This window comes from Mytilus trossulus, chromosome 6, assembly GCF_036588685.1.
Source record: "Mytilus trossulus isolate FHL-02 chromosome 6, PNRI_Mtr1.1.1.hap1, whole genome shotgun sequence".
Classification (NCBI taxonomy): Eukaryota; Metazoa; Mollusca; class Bivalvia; order Mytilida; family Mytilidae; genus Mytilus; species Mytilus trossulus.
Genome location: NC_086378.1, coordinates 88,093,685 through 88,113,895, shown reverse-complemented (window position 1 = coordinate 88,113,895; position 20,211 = coordinate 88,093,685). Strand labels below are relative to the sequence as shown.

The following is a 20,211-nucleotide window of genomic DNA, read 5'->3' as shown; positions in this document are numbered from 1 at the left end:
AAGGGTCATATTTGCCATCAATGACTAATTTGTTTAAAACAAATTACTGAAATCCAATGTTTGATTTTGGTCATCAGCAATTTTAGTTAAAAGAAAACGTTAGACTTGTAATTTTCATCCAATATCAAAAAAGTCTAATTTTGAAAAATTTCACTTAAATCTTTCCAAAATAATTGACAGCCAAAGCAAATATTTCTGGTTTGCAAACATAACCTGTCAGATGGACTTAAAAAACAAAGGAAAATTAAAATTAGATGTTTTCTTTTAATAGTCAGATATACACATAATTTATTATATACATCACAAATACACATGTAAAAATAAGTTATCACAGCTCTCTCTCTAAGGTCAATTCTTAAAATATAAAATTGGTACAAAGTTCATGATTCAACATTGTATTTCAATAAGGTTGTTATCTAATTGGATGGAATGGCTCCTGCCTTTGAAACAGAACTTTATGAAGGGGCTGACACTAGCCCAGCAGGTCCTTGTCCCAAAGCTTGTCCTCCAACGGTACTCTCTAATGGTTTGAATCCTAATTCTTCTGTTGGTATACCAAACTGTGTTAACTTGGCCTCGTATGTTCTCAGCAAATCATTGTGTGCCTGGAAGAGGAGGAAAACACATCAAAATATGTACTTATACAAAGAATTTATAGTGTCTGGAATCAGGGAAATGAAATACTTCATATTGTCATTAATTCATTGTAGAAAACAACCAAAATTAACTGTCTTAGTCAAATAGTAAAAAACTTGAACATTTGTCTGAGTAAGAGTTTATAACTACTGTCCAATGTTTGGGGAGGGTTTGGGGCACCAGTATACATTTTGTATGAGCCTGTAATCTAGTGGCTGTAGTTAGTTAGCTTACTATGTTGTATTGGTTTTACTCATTGATTAAAGTTGTACGGAAACTTATATTTGCTTACTTTTATGTCATAAAATCTCTGGTGGTCTCATTGGCAATCCTACCACATCTTCTTACTTTCATATTTACAAAATAAACATTTCTTCTTGTTCTTTAAACTAAGTGACAAAATATATTTACCTTACAAACTCTGGCCAACTCATATTGCAGGTCTTTAATAGCACTGTTCTTGGAGTCCAATACATCCTAAAAAAGAATAAACAAATTGTGTGTAACATGAGGGAATAATTCAAATCTGTGCCATACAGAGCAATAATGAATAACTTCAATAAATATATTATATTTACATACATGGTATCAACAAAAGGCAACAAACAGTCAGTGATTGTATTGAACCACATCTAAAAATCAAAGACCATATTCTAGATTGAAAATACAAAATTGTCTACATATATTTTTTTCTTGTCTGCTTTGTAGCATTTTTTTGTATGGACTGGCATTTCATTGCAAGATTCACTGTCTTTACATTACGACTTACCTCCAATTTTCTTGTGACAACTGTGAGTGCAGTCGGGTCAAGATTAGATGCTGATAAGACTTCATTCAACTGAGCTTCCTTCTTCTCAAGAGTGTCAGCCAGTGCTCCAAGTTTCTTCTCCAGTAAGAAGTTCTTGAAGTTGCTCTTTTGTTGAACTTCATGAATAGCTTTAACAAATTTCTTATACAGATCATCTCTCTCCATTTGTGTCTGAAAAAAAATCCAAAGATAAAAAAATAAAGACAACTAGTCATAATAAAAAGAAAACAAAAGATAAAACTTTTGTTCAATATTGTAATGTAATGTTTTGAGATGCAAGGCAAGCAAACAAATGGGTATGTTGTACACAAAACCATGACTGATAACACATCAATGATAAATATTGCAGCCTTTGTTAATATTGAATGATCCAGCAATGATTTAAAATTATGATGATCATGAATTTGTGTGTATTGTCCAGTTGCAAATAGTACATGCATTCTAAACCAGGAAATATTAATGTCATAGGAATATTATGACCCCTGCAATTGGAAACAACTAATTAAAACAACAAAATTATATTTATAGCTTTATGAATACCTTTTCAAATCTTTGTTCAAGAACCTCATGTTCCCATTTCAATGCTCTAAATTCGTCCTCTGTGACCTTCAACCTTGCTTTAGTCATCTGAAAAAAATCAAAAAGTTAAATCTTAATACCTAAACCACATGTCATTAATGTGTATCTCAAGTCACTTAGTGACTTTAATACAAATAATGATAACATACTCATTTTATGCAATTAAAATTCAAAAATAAAAACAATCACATTTTCCTTTTTCAAAACTTTATAAAATGTTGGCCTTTTTAACATTTTTTAATTTGAGCGTCTCTGATGAGTCTTTTTTAGACAAAACGTGTGTCTGCCATTAATATATAAAATGTTGACCCTGGTATCTATGATGAGTTTATTGGTAAAATAGTAATAATGATTGTTGTTCATTTAACATTAAGTGGTAAATGACTATTATCAGTGGCGGATCCAGAACTTTTCCCAAGGGGGCCCTCTGACTGACCTAAGGGGGGCCCTCTCCAGTCTTGCTTCAGTGATTCCATATTTAATCAACCAAATATGGTGTTAGATAAGTGCACAAATTTTTCCCACAAAAGGGCCCTCCCCCCCTGGATCCGCCTATGATTATAAAAAAAACATGTGACTGATATATCCCAGTATCTTTAGATTATTGAGTGCATCAGTACTTACTCTGAGTGTTTCTTTGTCTTTCTCATAATTAGCCAGTTGTTTCTGTAATACTGCTAGTTCTTCTTTCACTCTCTCTAATGGTTCCTTCATCCTCCTATTCTCATTCTGTATTTCATTCATCTGTTTTTCCATTCTTTCTTTTTCTTTTCTCATTTCCTCTACTTGTTCCTATAATTAAAGAAAAATATGTTAGCGATATTAGTATATGATTTTGAAATGGTTCAGTGATCTCTATATTTGGTCTTTCATGAATATATTTAGTTTCTGTGGACTTTTTTTTTTAATAATTTGACAAAATAAATAAATATGTATTTTGTGGTTACCTATAACCAAAAAATCTCTCTGTGTTTGGTTGCTGTCTCATTGGTGTATTTCTTGATGCTTATTCTATTATAAACAACTAAACAACCTAATATCTTTATTTGTAACCTTTATTTTGTGAATAAATTTCAATAAGAAAGTAAGCAGACAATTCCTAGGTCTTATCCATTTTGGATAACAAAAATGTGTCATACAAAAATTTGTAGATCTAATTCTTACAATGTAAAATCAAAACGCTATCAGTACCAATTGCATTGGTTGAAAGATGTCAGTTCTTTTAAAATACCAAATGAATTAATAAGTTAACACATTTTTAAGAACAAATTACTTAACCACTTACCTTTAATGTATTTATAAGTGCCAGATTATTGATTGTAATATCATTGTAATAGTTCTTAATTTCACTGAAAGCTTTTTCATGGTTTCTCATCAAATCATGAATCTGTCCATTTTTCCTTTCTTCTATTTCATGTATTTCTGTCTTTCTCCTTAAATCTAGTTCATCTCTCAATGCTCTCATCTTCTTTTCATACTTTGATTCAATTTCGTGAGCCTGTCTCTCAAAGTCTGCTCGTAACCTTGATATTTCTTCATCATTTGTCTAAAAAAATACATATAAAAAAATTGTTTTATCAATAAAGTGAGGTACAAATTATACTAGATTTTATGTTGAAAACTCATGCTGTTTAGATAGACAAAGGGGATGTTTATGCACAAATTTAACACCCTATTTGGTACATTTCTAAGTCAGACCATGTGTTGTTTATTGCTGTTTGTCTTTGAATGATAAGACTTTTTAAGAAATTTTTGGTGTCAAAGGTTAAATTAATGTTGTAAATTGCAGTAATTTTGGTGAATTCTGTTTTCCCTATATGTTTGATATATAAAAAAGAAGATATGGTATGATTGCCAACGAGACAACTATCCACAAAAGACCAAAATGACACAAACATTAACAACTATAGGTCACTGTACGGCCTTCAACAATGAGGAAAGCCATACCGCATAGTCAGCTATAAAAGGCCCCGATAAGACAATGTAAAACAATTCAAACGAGAAAACTAACGGCCTCATTTATGTAAAAAATGAACGAAAAAACAAACATGTACCCACTGAATTACAGGCTCCTAGTTTAGAATGCCCATCTTTTCATGTTAATCTTACTTGCCCATACTTATCTTAAAAACTAAAAGATGATATAAGATTTGTGCATTTACCTTTTATTTTCACAAGAACTTGTATACATGTACTTTATAAAAAACATGACTTAATTGTGTTTGCTATTCTTACCTTTTTCAAATTTTTAATATATGTTTCATTAGAAAGTTCCTCTTCTTTGAGTTGTGTGGTAAGAGCACGTTTATCTTTCTTCAAGTTCTTCTCACTCTTAGATTGATCATTTTGTGCCAATTTCAGGGCAGATACATTTTGTGACTTTATTGTTGTTATATTCTTCTGATGTTCATACAGTAAATGCTTCACTTTTTGTTTGTAAACCTGAAAATTTAAAATGGTAAATCATTAAATATTTTTATTTAGATATAATTTTCACTGATAAAATCATACTCATCAAATCTCACTCTGTCATAATTAAATAAAATACAAATCTACATGCTCATATAACAGATTCTACTTTATTTTCATGTTTGAATACAAAACATTTGAAGAAGACATTTATTGATAGTTTAAATTTAGAAATTTCTGTTTGTATTTATTTGACAAAAGAAGGTGATATTTAGAAAATGTTGTACACAAATTATTTCAGTAAAAGTTATAAGGAAAACAATCATGTCACAATTTTTACAAAAATATCTGATTTTGAGTGTTTCATTTCAATTTATTTCTACAACATGACAAAGTAGCTTTTGGAAATTATGCGAGAAGCATACATGGGAATCTAAAAATAGTTAAAAGAATATGATTGAAAAACAATTTACTTTTATTTCGGTCTGATGTCTTTCTTCTGAGTCCTCCATTTCTCTGTCTTTATTTCTAAGTTCTGCTTTCTTCTCTTCTAACTGTCTTTTTGTGATTTCCCAGAATGTGTTGACCTTGTCTCTTTCCAATTGGAAATAGTTTCTCTCTTCTCTTTCACGTTCTAATTCCTCACGTAATCTTTGTATGTGTTCTTCCAACTGTAATTAAAACATTTAACTTTTTTTAACGATACTAGTAGAAAATTTTGATCTTTTAAATGAAACAAAAAATTTTGCAATATTAACATGATGTAAACAAAATTTGCAATAAAAAAAAATCTTCAAGAATTTAGAGATAAACCCAATATGAATAATTCCAACTACAAGGTAAAAATATTGCAAGTATATTTGTTTGTGGTTTCGTTGTGTTTTATCATCTTTTGGATGGGTCCATATAGCTCAGTCTGTGTTTTTTTGCTGTGATATTTCAGTTGTTTTTGTGAGTTTGAATATGCCTGTTATCTTCTGACACTTTATTTTAAGCAGAAGTCTATACCTGTTCTTTGGACATTTCTTCTGTTGAGATTCCATCTATAACTGTTGGTGATTTGGCCTTTCCAGATTTCTTCCCTTTCTTTCCCTTCTTCCCACTCTTCTTTTTAGGAGGCTGCAAAAATGAAAATTCATTAAAAAAAAGATATATCATGCAGGTTCAAAAAGACTTTAAATGTCAATTTTGATGATTTGATGCTCTATATTTCTTGACCCGAAAGACCAAGAGATGCTGATAGATGGGTTAGGATGACTAATGGATTTCAAATAGCCAGTTATGTTAACAATTTCTTCTGTAGCTCAGTCTATATCTTAACTGTTATATATTTAACAGTTTTCACAGAGACCCATCGATTTCGGCATTTTGCCTTTCATTTTCAAAGATTATCAGGTGACTACGGGAAAACAATGATGATTTATGCAAATGACCATAATGTAACACCTCGTTCATTTAGGATGCAAGTTATCTAAATGTCTGAGAGCTTCCGATTATAACGTGGTCGGAACTAAATGCTTCAAACCAATCTCCGGCAGAGGGGGAAAATCGTGATTGGCTACTAAATGTTAAACATTGATCTCCTATAAAGGAATTGAAAAAATATAAGTATTTGCATATTTTAAGTCTTGAGACCACAAAATCTCTCGTAACTTGACGTCCTTTTGAAAGTGAAAGTCAAAATGTCGAAATCGATGGGACTCTGTGAAAACTGTTAAAATATGGAAAAATGGGTAAGTGAAACTTACATAACTGAAGAGATAAATGAAAAAAGAAGAGATTGATGCCTGATTTATATAATTCCAAGGCCATCAGTCGGCACCAGAAGCGATGAAGTAGCGCATCTATTTTGGGTGGGCAAATATCCACTTTTTGATAATGGGACGAGCACTGACACCCCACGGCCGCAGCTTGCCTGGCAAAACAGCCGTTGGACGTCAGAGTAATCTCGGACTAAAATGTTTGATGGCTTGTATTGAAGCAGAGACATTTTTTCACATACATTGTTAAATTTTCTGGGTTCATAGTGAGTTTCATTTTGCTATAAATTAGCACACCTTGAAAATATTTTCAATAACTCCACAGTTTTTACACACTTATTCTAAGGTCCTCTACTTTCCAAATCAACACAAATGGTTTAGCTGGAAGAAGGTGTTTCCTATGCAAATTTCAATAGTTAGCATGATCAGTAGTAATAAGTCTGTGGGTTTACTCTATTTTTGAAAGTTTTAGGTCTCGGAAATTTGAGTGTCAGACACCAAAACCAATGTTTCAATCAGTTAATTATTTTCTTACGCTGAACAGATAGTTCCTTCTGAAGAAAAAGGGGTCAATCAGTTTGAAAGAGAAATAAGTACCCTATAAGTAGACAGGTTGAAGAAAGCAGATCAAAATAAATCTATTTGCAATGAATCCTCTTTACAGATTATTTGATAAATGATCAGGTCAACAACATACTACCATATAAACTATACACAATATTGTAATAAATGTTTAAAAAAAAAGAGGAAAATAACCAATTTATCTAAATATTGGTTTAGGATATCATGTGTATTTCAAATACAAAAACAGCATAACATGTTTAAATTTCATGTTGTTTTGTCGTTTTTGTGTAGTAGAATTTAAAAAAAAAACAGGTAAGACAGGAAGAGGGATTGAATATATCACTAGGAATCATCCATACACCTACCATTGTTCAGTATGTTCCTGGATTTTCTGTTTTCAAAATGTTAAATGTATGTTCCCCCTTTCTGATGTACTTGTTGTCCAGGTGACGGTCCCCGGATGTAAATAAACACGTAATCTCGTACAAGACAACGAGATAATTAACTGTGTACGTTTTATTCGATTTTTGGACCAATCGAAATGTCAAACACAGTGAAAATAGTTTTACCATCATACATTTATTCGAGAGAAAAAAAATATTAAAAATTAAGTAAATTTTAAATACTGGTTTTCTAAAATAAATAGGTAACAGTTAAAAAAAAATGCTAAAACACGTATCTCATTTCTGGCGACGGCACCGTTTATCGTTAGACGCAAAATAACGTATATCATTTTGGGTTATATGTCTGCATAAGCATACAAGATTTATTTAAAGTCGGTTATACATATTGCAAATTTTTCAATTGGTAAGTGTGTTTATAACTTTAAAGCGTCTGTACCAATTCAGGCCCGTATTGATCAACTCTGAATATATTAAAGGTATACCTAACATTTATTTAACGGGGTTCAGATATTTGAGATTTCATCAGAGACATATAATACAATTGTATTTTATGTCTCTGGTTTCATGAAAGAAAATGTAAGAAGGCAGTTTACAATGTATAAACTAACATTTGGAAAAAAGGGGGCGGCGCTGTCGTCATGATTGTTTGAATAATCTCTTCCGATATCATCTACCAATTTTTTTTTTAAATATATTAAAAGGGAGCGACACCACTCTCTCCTGCATTCACAAATCAAATGTTAAATGAATATATGGTACGATTGCCAATGAGACAAACGTCCACAGGAGCCAAAAAATGACACAGAAATTAACAACTACAGGTCATCGTACGGCCCGTTCAACAATGAGCACAGCCCATATTGCATAGTCAGCTATAAATGTTGTGATTAACTTGTTTAGCTAAATTATAGTCCAGTATACAGGAAATCCGAAAAAAAAGTCAGAAAAAAGTTCAAAGTACTGGCTTGCCGATCTATGATCAACTAATATTCTTGGAAGAGCCCTATTTCAAGGCAAAATATGGTTTTGGACTCAATCCACTGAGGATATTTATTGTTTGCAATATTTTTGTGAACAAAATTTTGGTATGTTAAATAGGCAACGATAAAGGGGGGTCAAATAAAAAAAGTGAAATATTATAGGGGGGGGTCAAGAAAACTAAATGTGTATGATTTCAAAATGACCAGCCCCTTTCCCAGGTAAAAAATAGTAAGTCCCTAAATGAATACAGTATTTCACTGTCAGTCGAAAATATTGATTAATGAAAAAACTCCCGTATATTATATTTTATATATATTTTAGACACTATACTTATCGGGTTTTAAAGATATCATACCAATTATTGTGCAGACTCTCTCAGGGTGCATCCTAAGTTCTCCATGTAGACAGTGGAAACGTCTTTTCCACCATCCAAAAGCTCTTTCTATTGTAACTCTTGTTCTGCAATGTGAACCATTGTATCTTTCTTGGCTCTGGTCAGATGGTCTCAAGTATGGTGTAACTAAATAGGGTTTACAGGCATAACCACTGTCACCAAGAAGAATGCCATTTTGTAAACCGTTGTTGTCCCTCTCTAAAACGGTTCTTAGGTTGCTGGTCCTTAACATATGACTGTCGTGGGTACTGCCTGGCCATCTTGCTACTAGATTTGTGAACCTTCCTAGAATAAAGAGATTTTACTATATGAATTAAACCAAATATAACTTCAACTAAATTAAATTATAATCGAGTATCATGCGATGTTTTTTTCTCTTTTTTTTTTTTAAAGGGGAAGCGATTTAAAATTTTAACAGAGTCGTTTCCGCATGTTTTTTAAGCTCTGACTACATAATTAAGTCTTCAGTTTATATTTGAATTGTGATTCGGCTACCAACCCAGCGTTTTATTAGTACAGTGACAAGCGATTGTCAATGAATGGCATGCACTCTTGATTTGACAGAAAGATTTATTTTATACTTGCAGTACATACCTTTGCTGTCACAAACAGCCTGTACATTGATGGAAGGGTACCCTTTTCTGTTTATAAAGGCAGGTTCATTTTCAGACGGGCGCTGTATCCAAACATGTGTCCCATCGATACAGCCAATTACTCCAGGGAAGCCAGCCATTTTGTAGAAATCATTCTTTATTTCTCTCTTCTCGTCCTCGGAAGGCCATTTTACATAAACTGGGAGGAGCTCTGACAAGGCAAGGGATACCTTTCTTACTACTCGAGATGCAGTTCCCTTATCTATTCCAACAGTATCTCCCAACACTTGCAGAAAGTTGCCAGTAGCATAGAAACGTAATGCTATCAAGACCTATATTTAAAAGAAATGTTTTAAATGTCATAAAGACTTGTACATTAACAGATTTAATTTTTCATCTTTATTGCATCTTTGTTTGCGTAAAGTCAATTCATAATTATACACTTAAAGTCATTTCAATTTTCACCTGTCTTTGATAATATTCATAGTTATCAAGAATTATACTCCCCCTCCCCCTCCCCTAAATTCATTCTGGATAGCGTAAACAAATCCAGCTTTTTTTCTCTTTGTTATTTTTAGAGCGTACCCGAACCAAGTTTTATCCAAGTATTCATGTGTTATCTTTTAGATATAGTTAAGCGGAACCTCCTAGAAATGTGTCACATAATAACCGATTTCGAGATAGAAAAGAACAACACAAAGACAAAATTATGTTTTTGCTTTGGAGTGCTTTTTATTCCACCCGTGGCAAATCCATAAAAGGGCATTCAAACGTCAAAGCAATCTCGGACTAAGTTAACAATTGTAATATACAGATTTGTGTTAAATATGTTTATTTACTTTTTTAATCGGGTACAGGTGTAACAATTAGGTTTACTATTTGATGGAAGAAACCGGATCGGGAACAAAAATAGTGCCCGTTATCGCTCCCAATGTTATAGATACATGACGTCATTTAGTAAACAGTATTTTGACAGGTGGAAATGGGTTTGTATGCGAAAACTGTTTCATAATTTACCTGGAGCTCTACAGAGAGAGCATGTGATCTCTTAGTGGGTTGCTGCAATTTGTCTCTAAGTAAGTTACAAATGAACCTTATACTTTCTTTGTTGAATCTGTATCTTTTCCTAACTTCCTCGTCGCGCATTTGATCTAAGTGATCAATTCTTTCCCTGTACACACGGTCATTTCGCTGGCGTCAATATATATCTTTATTTCTGTCCGAGTTGGTCAAATAAAACATTGGCTGCCATCTTTAATTGCTAATGAACGCTTAATGATGCCCCATGGGCATCATTAAATAATTTGATTTTTTTAATGACAGTTTAATGAACTTTTACTTCATTAAAATATTTGTACAACAGATTAAATGACACATTAGTTAATGATGCGCTAATGACACTTTAATGAGCCGTTAACTTTAATGAAACGTTCGTACAACCGGCTGCTGGACGATAAAAAATATCAATACATACAAAAGATATGTCGTGTATTAATAGAGATTTACAGGATGAATGTCGGAAATGCAACTGGAAAATGACGGTTTACTGGATAGGAAAAGACAGTCAAGTTTTGCAAAAGCCGCGGTTCCTACGATCCCCTAAACTTCACTTGAAAAGTTGAATAACATTGCAATAGCACTTATCGTGGACAGAGCATGACACTCTCTTACACGATGCATCGGATTAAACGTTCAAATTTTGACAGTACGTGACTGCGTACTAGAACATTCTCGACAGCCAAACTAACGCCCCTAGGTAAGTATAAGTACGATGTTTCTATTCCCAAGACAATTTTTGGAATATCATCAACAAAGATCTTGAAGTATCAAAAGTCAACGTTACCGAAATCACCAGTCGACTTCTTATATAGAAATTATCTTCCTATAATGATGATTTTTTTCATGTGTTTGTTGCTATTATCAAACTATAATAGATATATAGAAACTTTTAACGGCAAATAAAATTAATATCAAGACAAGGCCTATAAAGAGCATCATATGCGAAAACTTCAGCCAACTAGTTACCGGAGTTTTAAACACTTTTGTTTTAACATTTTATGGCTTTTTGTCTATAAACAGATAAAAGTAGATAAAAATAAACAAAAGATAGAATTGTAAAACAAAATACGAGAAGATAAATTTTAGAAAATGCTTTGAGAATATCGAAAGAAAAGATATGGTCATCGTACTTTTTTCCGTATAAAATACTATTAAAATAGCTTCCTTTAAAATGCCAATTTAAAAAATCAAAGTGATGGAAATCACTCATGAAAAGATTAGAAGAGTAGTTTGAATTATTTCATATTAAGGTATGGTGGGGGGAAATGAACATTTATAAAGCACAATTGCTAAAAATGGCATTTACTGCAGGTCTTTAGAAGGAAACTTGCTTTTACAGTATGAGGATAAAATTATCTCAAATTAAATAATATGGGTCTCTTAATGTGCACAATTTTATTTAAACTGCAGTTTATATCTTATCAAAATCATGTTGCCGGTTCTGAACATGTTTCAAAAAACAAAGAAATGCAAAAATTCTTCTAGTAAATGTTACCAACTATTTCCTTGTAAGACATAAATCTAAACCAACAGCTAAAAACGTTAAAGTGTCCATCTCAAAAATCGGAAAATGTTGTTTTGGGGCATTTTGTAAGATGAAACAGAGGTTAAATGGCCGCATGATTGAAGATTAAAAGTTTTAGAGTGTCTTTTGATCAATTTTTAAAGTATTTTTCAACACAGGGCATTGGAAATGTACTTTTATTGAAATGTGGATTCTTTCTTGATTGCAAAAATATATATTTACTTCTAATAAAAATTCAAATGACTAAAATAGACATAATGATTGATGGGAAATAAATTAATAAACAATGGTTTGTTATAATTAAAAGTTTTAAAATTTTAAAACTGTTTCAAGCCAATTCCTGATATAAAGAATAACGAATAAGAATAAAATTGTTTATTATAGTGTCACATATTGATTGAAACAAGGCATTCACACAATATTCATAAACATACAAACAACAATCAATATCCAGCCAAAAAAAGACTTATGATACATATAATAATAATTTATTTTATTAAAGTGTCACATACTTGTCTACAGATTGTTTATACAGTTTATATAATATACATTGCACAATAATAAAATAAGACAAATACCCAGCCTAGAAAGGCTTATGAGACACTATATATATACAAATATATATCTATTTAACAAATACAAAATAAAAACTTAATAAAATGTTAAAAATGTTTAAAATTATCCGGATATTACACATCATAAAAAAAAATAAAAAAATATTAACATAAGTAGTTAAAAAAAAAACCCAAAAAAACATATCTTTTAAAAATAGATATGACAAAATTAAGTATGACGTAAAAAATAAATAAATGATATGTGATAAAAGAATATATTTTAAAGAGGTTATACAAACAGATTGCGAAGAATAAAACGAAGTAATCTTGTTTTATTAAACCCCTCTCAGTAAAATAGTCAATAAAAGAATATGATTGAAATGAATAAAAAAAAAAAAAAAAAAAATAAAAAAAAATAACTGTTACTTTGACTTTTACAGAAATATACAATCATGAACTAAAAAATAAATAAATTAAATATAGCTTTGACTTTTACGAAAATATACAATTAAGACTGTAGATTACTTTTCAGAGCGCGACGTCTTCTTATCATATTATGCACCAAGATAGATAACTCGTATTGTAATTCAGCATTTTGAATTAAAAATACAAATTGATTAAAATCTGACTTTGTACAAAAAGAATTATCCATGACCATAGCTCTGTGAAACAAATTAAACCTTAAGTCACTGTAAATGTCACAATTAATCAAAAAGTGTATTTCATCTTCTACAGCATTATTACAAAATGGACAAATTCTTTCTCCTAACGGTATTGGTGGTTTCGTATAACGACCCGTCTCGACAGACAGAGGTAAAGTTCCACATCTAAGTTTACATAAATTACTTCGTAAGTGGCGTGGCATTGCGTTAGTAACATAGTGTTCAGGTTGAAGGTCCTTCTTATAACGTCTATATAGCCTCAATTTGTTTCCATTCACATTCGAATTGTCATTCCAAAGTTTGGTAAACCACAACTGTTCGTCTAGTATTCGTAATTTACTTTTAATCACTTTAAAAAATATATCTTTGCTAATTCCGGGCTGCATTAAGTGTTCTACAGACATGTTGCGAAATAACTTAATCACATTACAGTTCCAGGATCTACGTTTTCGTTTCGACCATAAATGTATCTTATAGAAAGTACGAGAATTATCTAAATTTTCAAGTTTATAAAAGAATCTCAAAACTTCCAGTCTTTGTTTAGCATGACATGACAGCCATCCTAAATCACCCTGTACTGCCGTATTGCTAGTCAATTTAGTCACTCCAAGGAATATTTTACTAGCCCTATTTTGTACGTTATTAATGAGTCTATGTTCAGTAAGTCCCCATATCGATGCACCATATAACAATATTGGTTGTACCAAACTTTCATACAGTTTTGTGAACACTTGATATGTCATACCACCATAAGCGTAAAATTTCACAGTCAAACAGCTCAAAGCTCGGCTGGCAGATTTAGAGAGTTCTTTGACGGTTTTATTCCATGTTACATGTTCACTGAACCAAATGCCTAAATATTTGTATGAATCTACATATACTAAACTATGACTTCCACAGAAAAAATTGAAAGTAGAACGTTCAACAGAGCTAGGCCTAAAATGTATGACATTTGATTTACTACAATTAATACTTAATCTCCATTTATGGCACCATGCATTAACACAATCAAGCATACATTGTAAACTTGCCTCACTTGGACCTAGTAAGACGATATCGTCTGCATATAGTAAGATGCTTACATTTATACTATCAATATCAATACCCTTATTCAAAGACTTAATTTCTGTAGCTAAATCATTGATATACAAAGCAAAAAGTGTCGGAGAAATCAGACACCCTTGTTTCACACCACATGAAACCGGAAACATTGACGTAAAGACGTTGTTAACACGTACAGAACATGTTGTGTTGTCATACAAAGATTTAACAGCATTCAAGATTTTTCCGTTAACACAAAACGTTTGTAATTTAAACCATAAACAGTCCCGATTCACATTGTCGAACGCCTTCTTCAGGTCAATAAAGCAGGCAAAAGTTGACAGACGTGACAATTTACGGTCATTGATGATAGAGTACAGACTATATATTTGATCTAGGCAGCTTCGCTTTCTACGAAATCCACATTGTTCATCAACCAATACACCCGAATCTTCAATCCAATCTCCAAATCTAGAATTAAGAATGTCACAGTAAACTTTACATGGCACCGACAAAAGTGTTATCCCACGATATGACAAAGCATGGAAGCCGAACGTCTGTACTATTTGGTTTCACTATTGGATTTATAATTCCTTGTTTCCACGTGCACTCAAGTGGCGAAACACCGTTTTCAAAACAAAAATTTATAATATTTTGTAACATATCGATACAGGTTTTGTTTTTTAGAACTTCTGCTGGGATATTGTCTATGCCAGCTGCCTTTCTTAATTTTAATCTGCTCACCGCTTTCTCAACTTCGCAACGAGTGATAGGTTCGTTTAAACAAGATGTATCAACGTGTTCCGGGTCTGATGAAATTTCCCCCTTCTTTATTCTGTCTAGGTGACATTCATCATATAACATGCTGTCAGTTTGATCGTTGAACAATGTTTGATAGTCCGTTTTCCACTTTTGTAATACACGTTCTTTGTCCGTAGTAACTTCGCCATTATCATCAATAACCTCCCACGGTATCTGATCCCGCCTATCATTTGAAATTCCAATTTTGCCAATTTGTTTCCAAAAATCTCGAGAGTTCGGTTTTTCAAGTTCAGTCATCAAATCCATTTGAAGTTTATTTTGATAAGTTCGTTTTGCTTTCCGTAAATGTTTGTCAAAATCGTTGAACAATGTTTGATAGTCCGTTTTCCACTTTTGTAATACACGTTCTTTGTCCGTAGTAACTTCGCCATTATCATCAATAACCTCCCACGGTATCTGATCCCGCCTATCATTTGAAATTCCAATTTTGCCAATTTGTTTCCAAAAATCTCGAGAGTTCGGTTTTTCAAGTTCAGTCATCAAATCCATTTGAAGTTTATTTTGATAAGTTCGTTTTGCTTTCCGTAAATGTTTGTCAAAATCGTTGAACAATGTTTGATAGTCCGTTTTCCACTTTTGTAATACACGTTCTTTGTCCGTAGTAACTTCGCCATTATCATCAATAACCTCCCACGGTATCTGATCCCGCCTATCATTTGAAATTCCAATTTTGCCAATTTGTTTCCAAAAATCTCGAGAGTTCGGTTTTTCAAGTTCAGTCATCAAATCCATTTGAAGTTTATTTTGATAAGTTCGTTTTGCTTTCCGTAAATGTTTGTCAAAATCGTTTCGGGCAGCACAATACTCTTGTTTTAATTTACGTTTAATGTTTGTGTGGTCACTACATTTAAGCCATAACTTTTCCTTTTTGCTTGCTGCGTCCCACTTCTGTTGTAGTAAGTCACTCCAATAAGGCTTTACGAAAGTCTTTGCCTTACTTTGCTTCGATTTACATTCATATTTGATAGGACTGGTTACAGTAAGGCCGGCTAGATCCATTTCGTTCATTAAAAAGTTAGTGAAGGAACCATATGCTTCGTTGATACATCTATTTGATGAAAGTTCATTTTCAATACGGTTGACAGTTTCGCTGATTCTTTTAACACAATCTTCCGAATTCAAGAATTCTGTTGTTAACCTTGACGTATCATATCTTTTATTTCCCTTGAATTGAGTTTCAAATGCTGGTTCATCATTCGGACGTTTGTTCATAACAGCTAATTTCCATTCAAGAATCGAATGATCCGGTATTTTATCTGGCCACTGATCTTTACACTGATCCTTAAAACCAAAATATATACAAAAATATATTATATAAACTTGTAAATAATCACATAAAAGTTATATCAAAATGGAACAAGTAGCTTAAAAAATAATTAATTCTTAGTTTAAAAAAGATATGTATTAACTATGAAATACAAATAAAATTCATGTAAACATTTGCAAAAATAATACTGGATATTGGTACAATTCATAATTTCAATAAATTTCCTGTTTGAATTAATATATAAAAACTAGAGGCTCTAAAGAGCCTGTGTCGCTCACCTTGGTCTATGTGAATATTAAACAACGGACACAGATGGATTCATGACAAAATTGTGTTTTGGTGATAGTGATGTGTTTGTAGATCTTACTTTACTAAACATTCTTGCTGCTTACAATTATCTGCATCTATAATAAACTTGGTCAGGTTAGTTTCAGTGGTAAATGATGGTGAAAATTTGACTATAAAGGGCAATAATTCCTTAGGAGGTCAATTGACCATTTTGGTCATATTGACTTATTTGTAAATCTTACTCAGCTGAACAATATTGCTGTTTAAAGTTTATCTCTATCTATAATAATATTCAAGATATTAACCAAAAACAGCAAAATTTCCTTAAAATTACCAATTCAAGGGCAGCAACCTAACAACGGGTTGTCTGATTCATCTGAAAAATTTAAAGCAAATAGATCTTGACCTGAATAACAATTTTACCTCTTGTCAGATTTGCTCTAAATGCTTTGCTTTTTGAGTTATAAGCCAAAACTTCACTTTACCCCTATGTTCTATTTTTAGCCATGGCGACCATCTTGGATGGTTGGCCTGGTCATCGGACACATATTTCAAACTAGATACCCCAATGATAATTGTGGCCAAGTTTGGCTAAATTTGGCCCAGTAGTTTCAGAGGAGAAGATTTTTCTAAAAGATTACTAAGATCTACGAAAAATGGTTAAAAATTGACTATAAAGGGCAATAACTCCTAAAGGGGTCAACTAACCATTTCGGTCAAGTTGACTTATTTGTAGATCTTACTTTGCTGAACATTATTGATGTATTCAGTTTATCTCTATCTATAATAATATTCAAGATAATTAACCAAAAACAGCAAAATTTCCTTAAAATTACCAATTCAGGGGCAGCAACCTAACAACGGGTTGTCCGATTCATCTGAAAATTTTATAGCAGATAGATTTTGACCTGAATAACAATTTAACCCCATGTCAGATTTGCTCTAAATGCTTTGGTTTTTGAGTTATGAGCCAAAAACTGCATTTTACCCCTATGTTCTATTTTTAGCCATGGCGGCCATCTTGGATGGTTGGCCGGGTCGTCGGACACATTTTTAAACTAGATACCCCAATGATGATTGTGGCCAAGTTTGGTTAAATTTGGCCCAGTAGTTTCAGAGGAGAAGATTTTTGTAAAAGTTAATGACGACAGACGACGGACGACGACGGACGCCAAGTGATGAGAAAAGCTCACTTGGCCCTTCGGGCAAGGTGAGCTAAAAAGTGAACTTATCTAAACCGTTCGATTAATTACAGATGATTATTGGAAAATCAGAATAATGATAGGCCCACTTGAATACCTTTTACATATTCATATTTATAATTTCATTTTTTTTTTTTTAAGATCATGTTAATCCATTAATCATTTATCTTTCAGATATAATTCAAGAATCACTTTATGTAATGTAGATCAAAAGTAATTGGCAATAAATAAATCTATCATCCTTATAAATATCGAACATCTAATATACACATTTGTGTATTCAATTATGAGGCCAATTACTTGTGTATTAAGAATAAGAATTAGATGTATATTCAGTGGTCTGTATAATTATGTAAGACTGAGGTACTGATGTTGATAGTCAATGTGGTCAATTTGATTGGCAGTTTAGGATGTGGGGCATTGTAATTAAAGGTCCACATTGTATCTGATCGTTTAGTGATAATGACAGTTGTCAATCATACTAGTTGAATCAATACCCACTTACCTAATCAAAATCTTTTTTTTTAAAAGCCTGCACATCAACACACCTTAATGACATACATTCTTGAATGAACTGCCCCAATAATATACCCAGTTATTTATCAGTTTAAATGTGTATTATGTGCACATACATGAGAACCATAGGGAACTATATTTCAGTGTGAATACATTTAGTAACAGTGGCTAACCTCGCTCTCCTGTTGTTAGGGAGGCTGGTGCCTAAGTAAAGATTTAGAACTTTTTTTAGGTTCAAGCCTTATATTCAGGGGCGGATCCAGGATTTCTAGTTAGGGGAGGCGCAAATTTTTATAAGTCGCCGAGCGTAGCGAGGCGAAAAAATTTTGGAGGGTTTTTTTGGTAAACATATTTAATATTTTTCTAAAGGGGTGAAATGTAGATATCTCGAAGTGTAATGTGGTAAAATAAGTGAAACAATTAAAGTTTCAAGCTGAAACCGCCATAGTTCGCACATGACAACATTCTACAGATAGACCGGTGGACAGACGGACGTAAAGCGAGACGAGACAGATCACAATTGCTCACCTGACCAAAATATTTTCTACTTTTACCAGCAATTTTTAATTGTCCTTTCATACTATCTGTTTTTCACTTTTTTGACTATCGGAGATCGTGCCACAAACATCTGACATCAGAATAAGATGCATTTATATTTATTTTCTTGGGATCTCAAGCATACAGTAATGCAGTACATAATTCGGCTAAACATTTAGGTTGCAAGTGAGAAATAAATATAGACACAGAGATACAAATTAATTCACTAACATTTCGCTTGAAACAGTTTTTCTATCTTTCTTTACAGATAGTATAAAAGAATCTCACCTGCCGACTGTTTTCTTGACCGTGTCATGATGAAATTGTGAAAGTGTGTAATAAAATCAACGGTACCAATTTTGTTGCACCAGATGCGCATTTCGACAATACATGTCTCTTCAGTGATGCTCGTGGCCAAAATATTTGAAATCCAAAGCATATATAAAAGATGAGGAGCTATAATCCAAAAGGTCCAAAAAGTATAACCAAATTCGTGAAAGGAATCAGAGCTTTGCATGAGGGAGATACATTCCTTAATTTATAATAATTTCTAATATTTTGTAACAGCAAATTTTAATAACACAAAAAATCCGTATTTTCATGCCAGTACCGAAGTACTGGCTACTGGGCTGGTGATACCCTCGGGGACTAATAGTCCACCAGCAGAGGCATCGACCCAGTGGTAGTAATAAAATCAACGGTACCAATTTTGTTGCACCAGATGCGTAAGGGATGTTTTGGAACTTCGTTATCAATCAAATTGATTATAAAAACCGCAAATACAATGTAACATTTGTTTTTGCTTTGACTGCTAAAAACCTATTATATTTGTCACCAAACGCAGCTCCGCGTTTGACACCTTCCTTTGAAATTATTTATAGAACTTTAATAAAGCGTAGACGGTCAGTTGATTAGTAATCACGTTGATTCTGTTAAACTGACTGTTTTATATACTCATGATACTTTGAATGTTAAAAAGATTGAATGGTCTTTTCTGATTCTTAAATATGTTGAAGTCAACCCATGCTTTGCAAATTTTAGGGGGGGCGCACGCCCGCCACGCCCCCGCCTAAATCCGCCCCTGATATTTTAAAAACTATAATAAATGGATAAACTTTAAAAAGCAAAAATGATAAGCGAGACACTACAAAATTAAGTAACCTATTCTTTTGAACTATAAAAGTCTGATAGAAGCTTAAATAGCGAAATCCAGGTAGCCATAGCCACTGGATCTAGCATATTGTTGAAATATTAAATCGACTCTTTTACTATGATCCTTTAAAGGAGTTGGTGACCTTCAATGACAATTTCTATCATTTTGTTGCACTTTTGCCGATCTTGAAAACTATATGTATGAATAGAAACTGTAAAAAGCAAGATAGGTCAGCAAATGGTTGGAATTGTCATTTGTCTTATATCAATTATTGCCTTTGTTTGGTTATTATCTTGAATATTATTATAGATAGAGATAGACTGTAAACAGCAATAATGTTTAGTAAAGTAGGATTTACAAATAAGTCAACATGACCGAAATGGTCAGTTGACCCGTTTAGGAGTTATTGCCCTTTATAGTCAATTTTTAACCATTTTTCGTAAATCTTAGTTATCTT

The 20,211-nt window shown here is 32.5% G+C and overlaps 2 protein-coding genes across 2 annotated transcripts; both read right to left on the bottom strand.

Annotated features, from left to right (window-relative positions):
• Positions 1-244: 244 nt before the first annotated feature.
• LOC134722146 (dynein regulatory complex subunit 4-like) lies at positions 245-7,272 on the bottom strand. The gene is made up of 10 exons (XM_063585708.1): positions 7,122-7,272; positions 5,441-5,551; positions 4,906-5,103; positions 4,259-4,465; positions 3,309-3,569; positions 2,648-2,815; positions 1,985-2,071; positions 1,406-1,615; positions 1,048-1,113; positions 245-605 (listed from the first exon to the last, which is right to left on the bottom strand). Exons 1-10 carry the CDS (start codon positions 7,122-7,124, stop codon positions 456-458), a joined length of 1,461 nt encoding a protein of 486 aa, XP_063441778.1. The 5' UTR covers positions 7,125-7,272; the 3' UTR covers positions 245-455.
• Positions 7,273-8,458: 1,186 nt separating this feature from the next.
• LOC134723099 (putative nuclease HARBI1) lies at positions 8,459-10,157 on the bottom strand. The gene is made up of 2 exons (XM_063586739.1): positions 9,130-10,157; positions 8,459-8,820 (listed from the first exon to the last, which is right to left on the bottom strand). The coding sequence occupies exons 1-2, from the start codon at positions 9,266-9,268 to the stop codon at positions 8,459-8,461; spliced, it is 501 nt and encodes a 166-aa protein (XP_063442809.1). The 5' UTR covers positions 9,269-10,157.
• Between the last annotated feature and the right edge of the window lie 10,054 nt (positions 10,158-20,211).

Excerpts from the sequence above, each read along its gene's own strand:
- LOC134723099 (XM_063586739.1), bottom strand. The coding sequence starts at position 9,268 with ATGGCTGGCTTCCCTGGAGTAATTGGCTGTATCGATGGGACACATGTT. Across the intron at positions 8,821-9,129 it reads GGCTGTTTGTGACAGCAAAG|GAAGGTTCACAAATCTAGTA; the intron begins GTATGTACTGCA and ends TCTTTATTCTAG.
- LOC134722146 (XM_063585708.1), bottom strand. Across the intron at positions 5,104-5,440 it reads AAGAAATGTCCAAAGAACAG|TTGGAAGAACACATACAAAG; the intron begins GTATAGACTTCT and ends TTTTAATTACAG. Across the intron at positions 1,616-1,984 it reads TTGAACAAAGATTTGAAAAG|ACACAAATGGAGAGAGATGA; the intron begins GTATTCATAAAG and ends ATTTTTTTTCAG.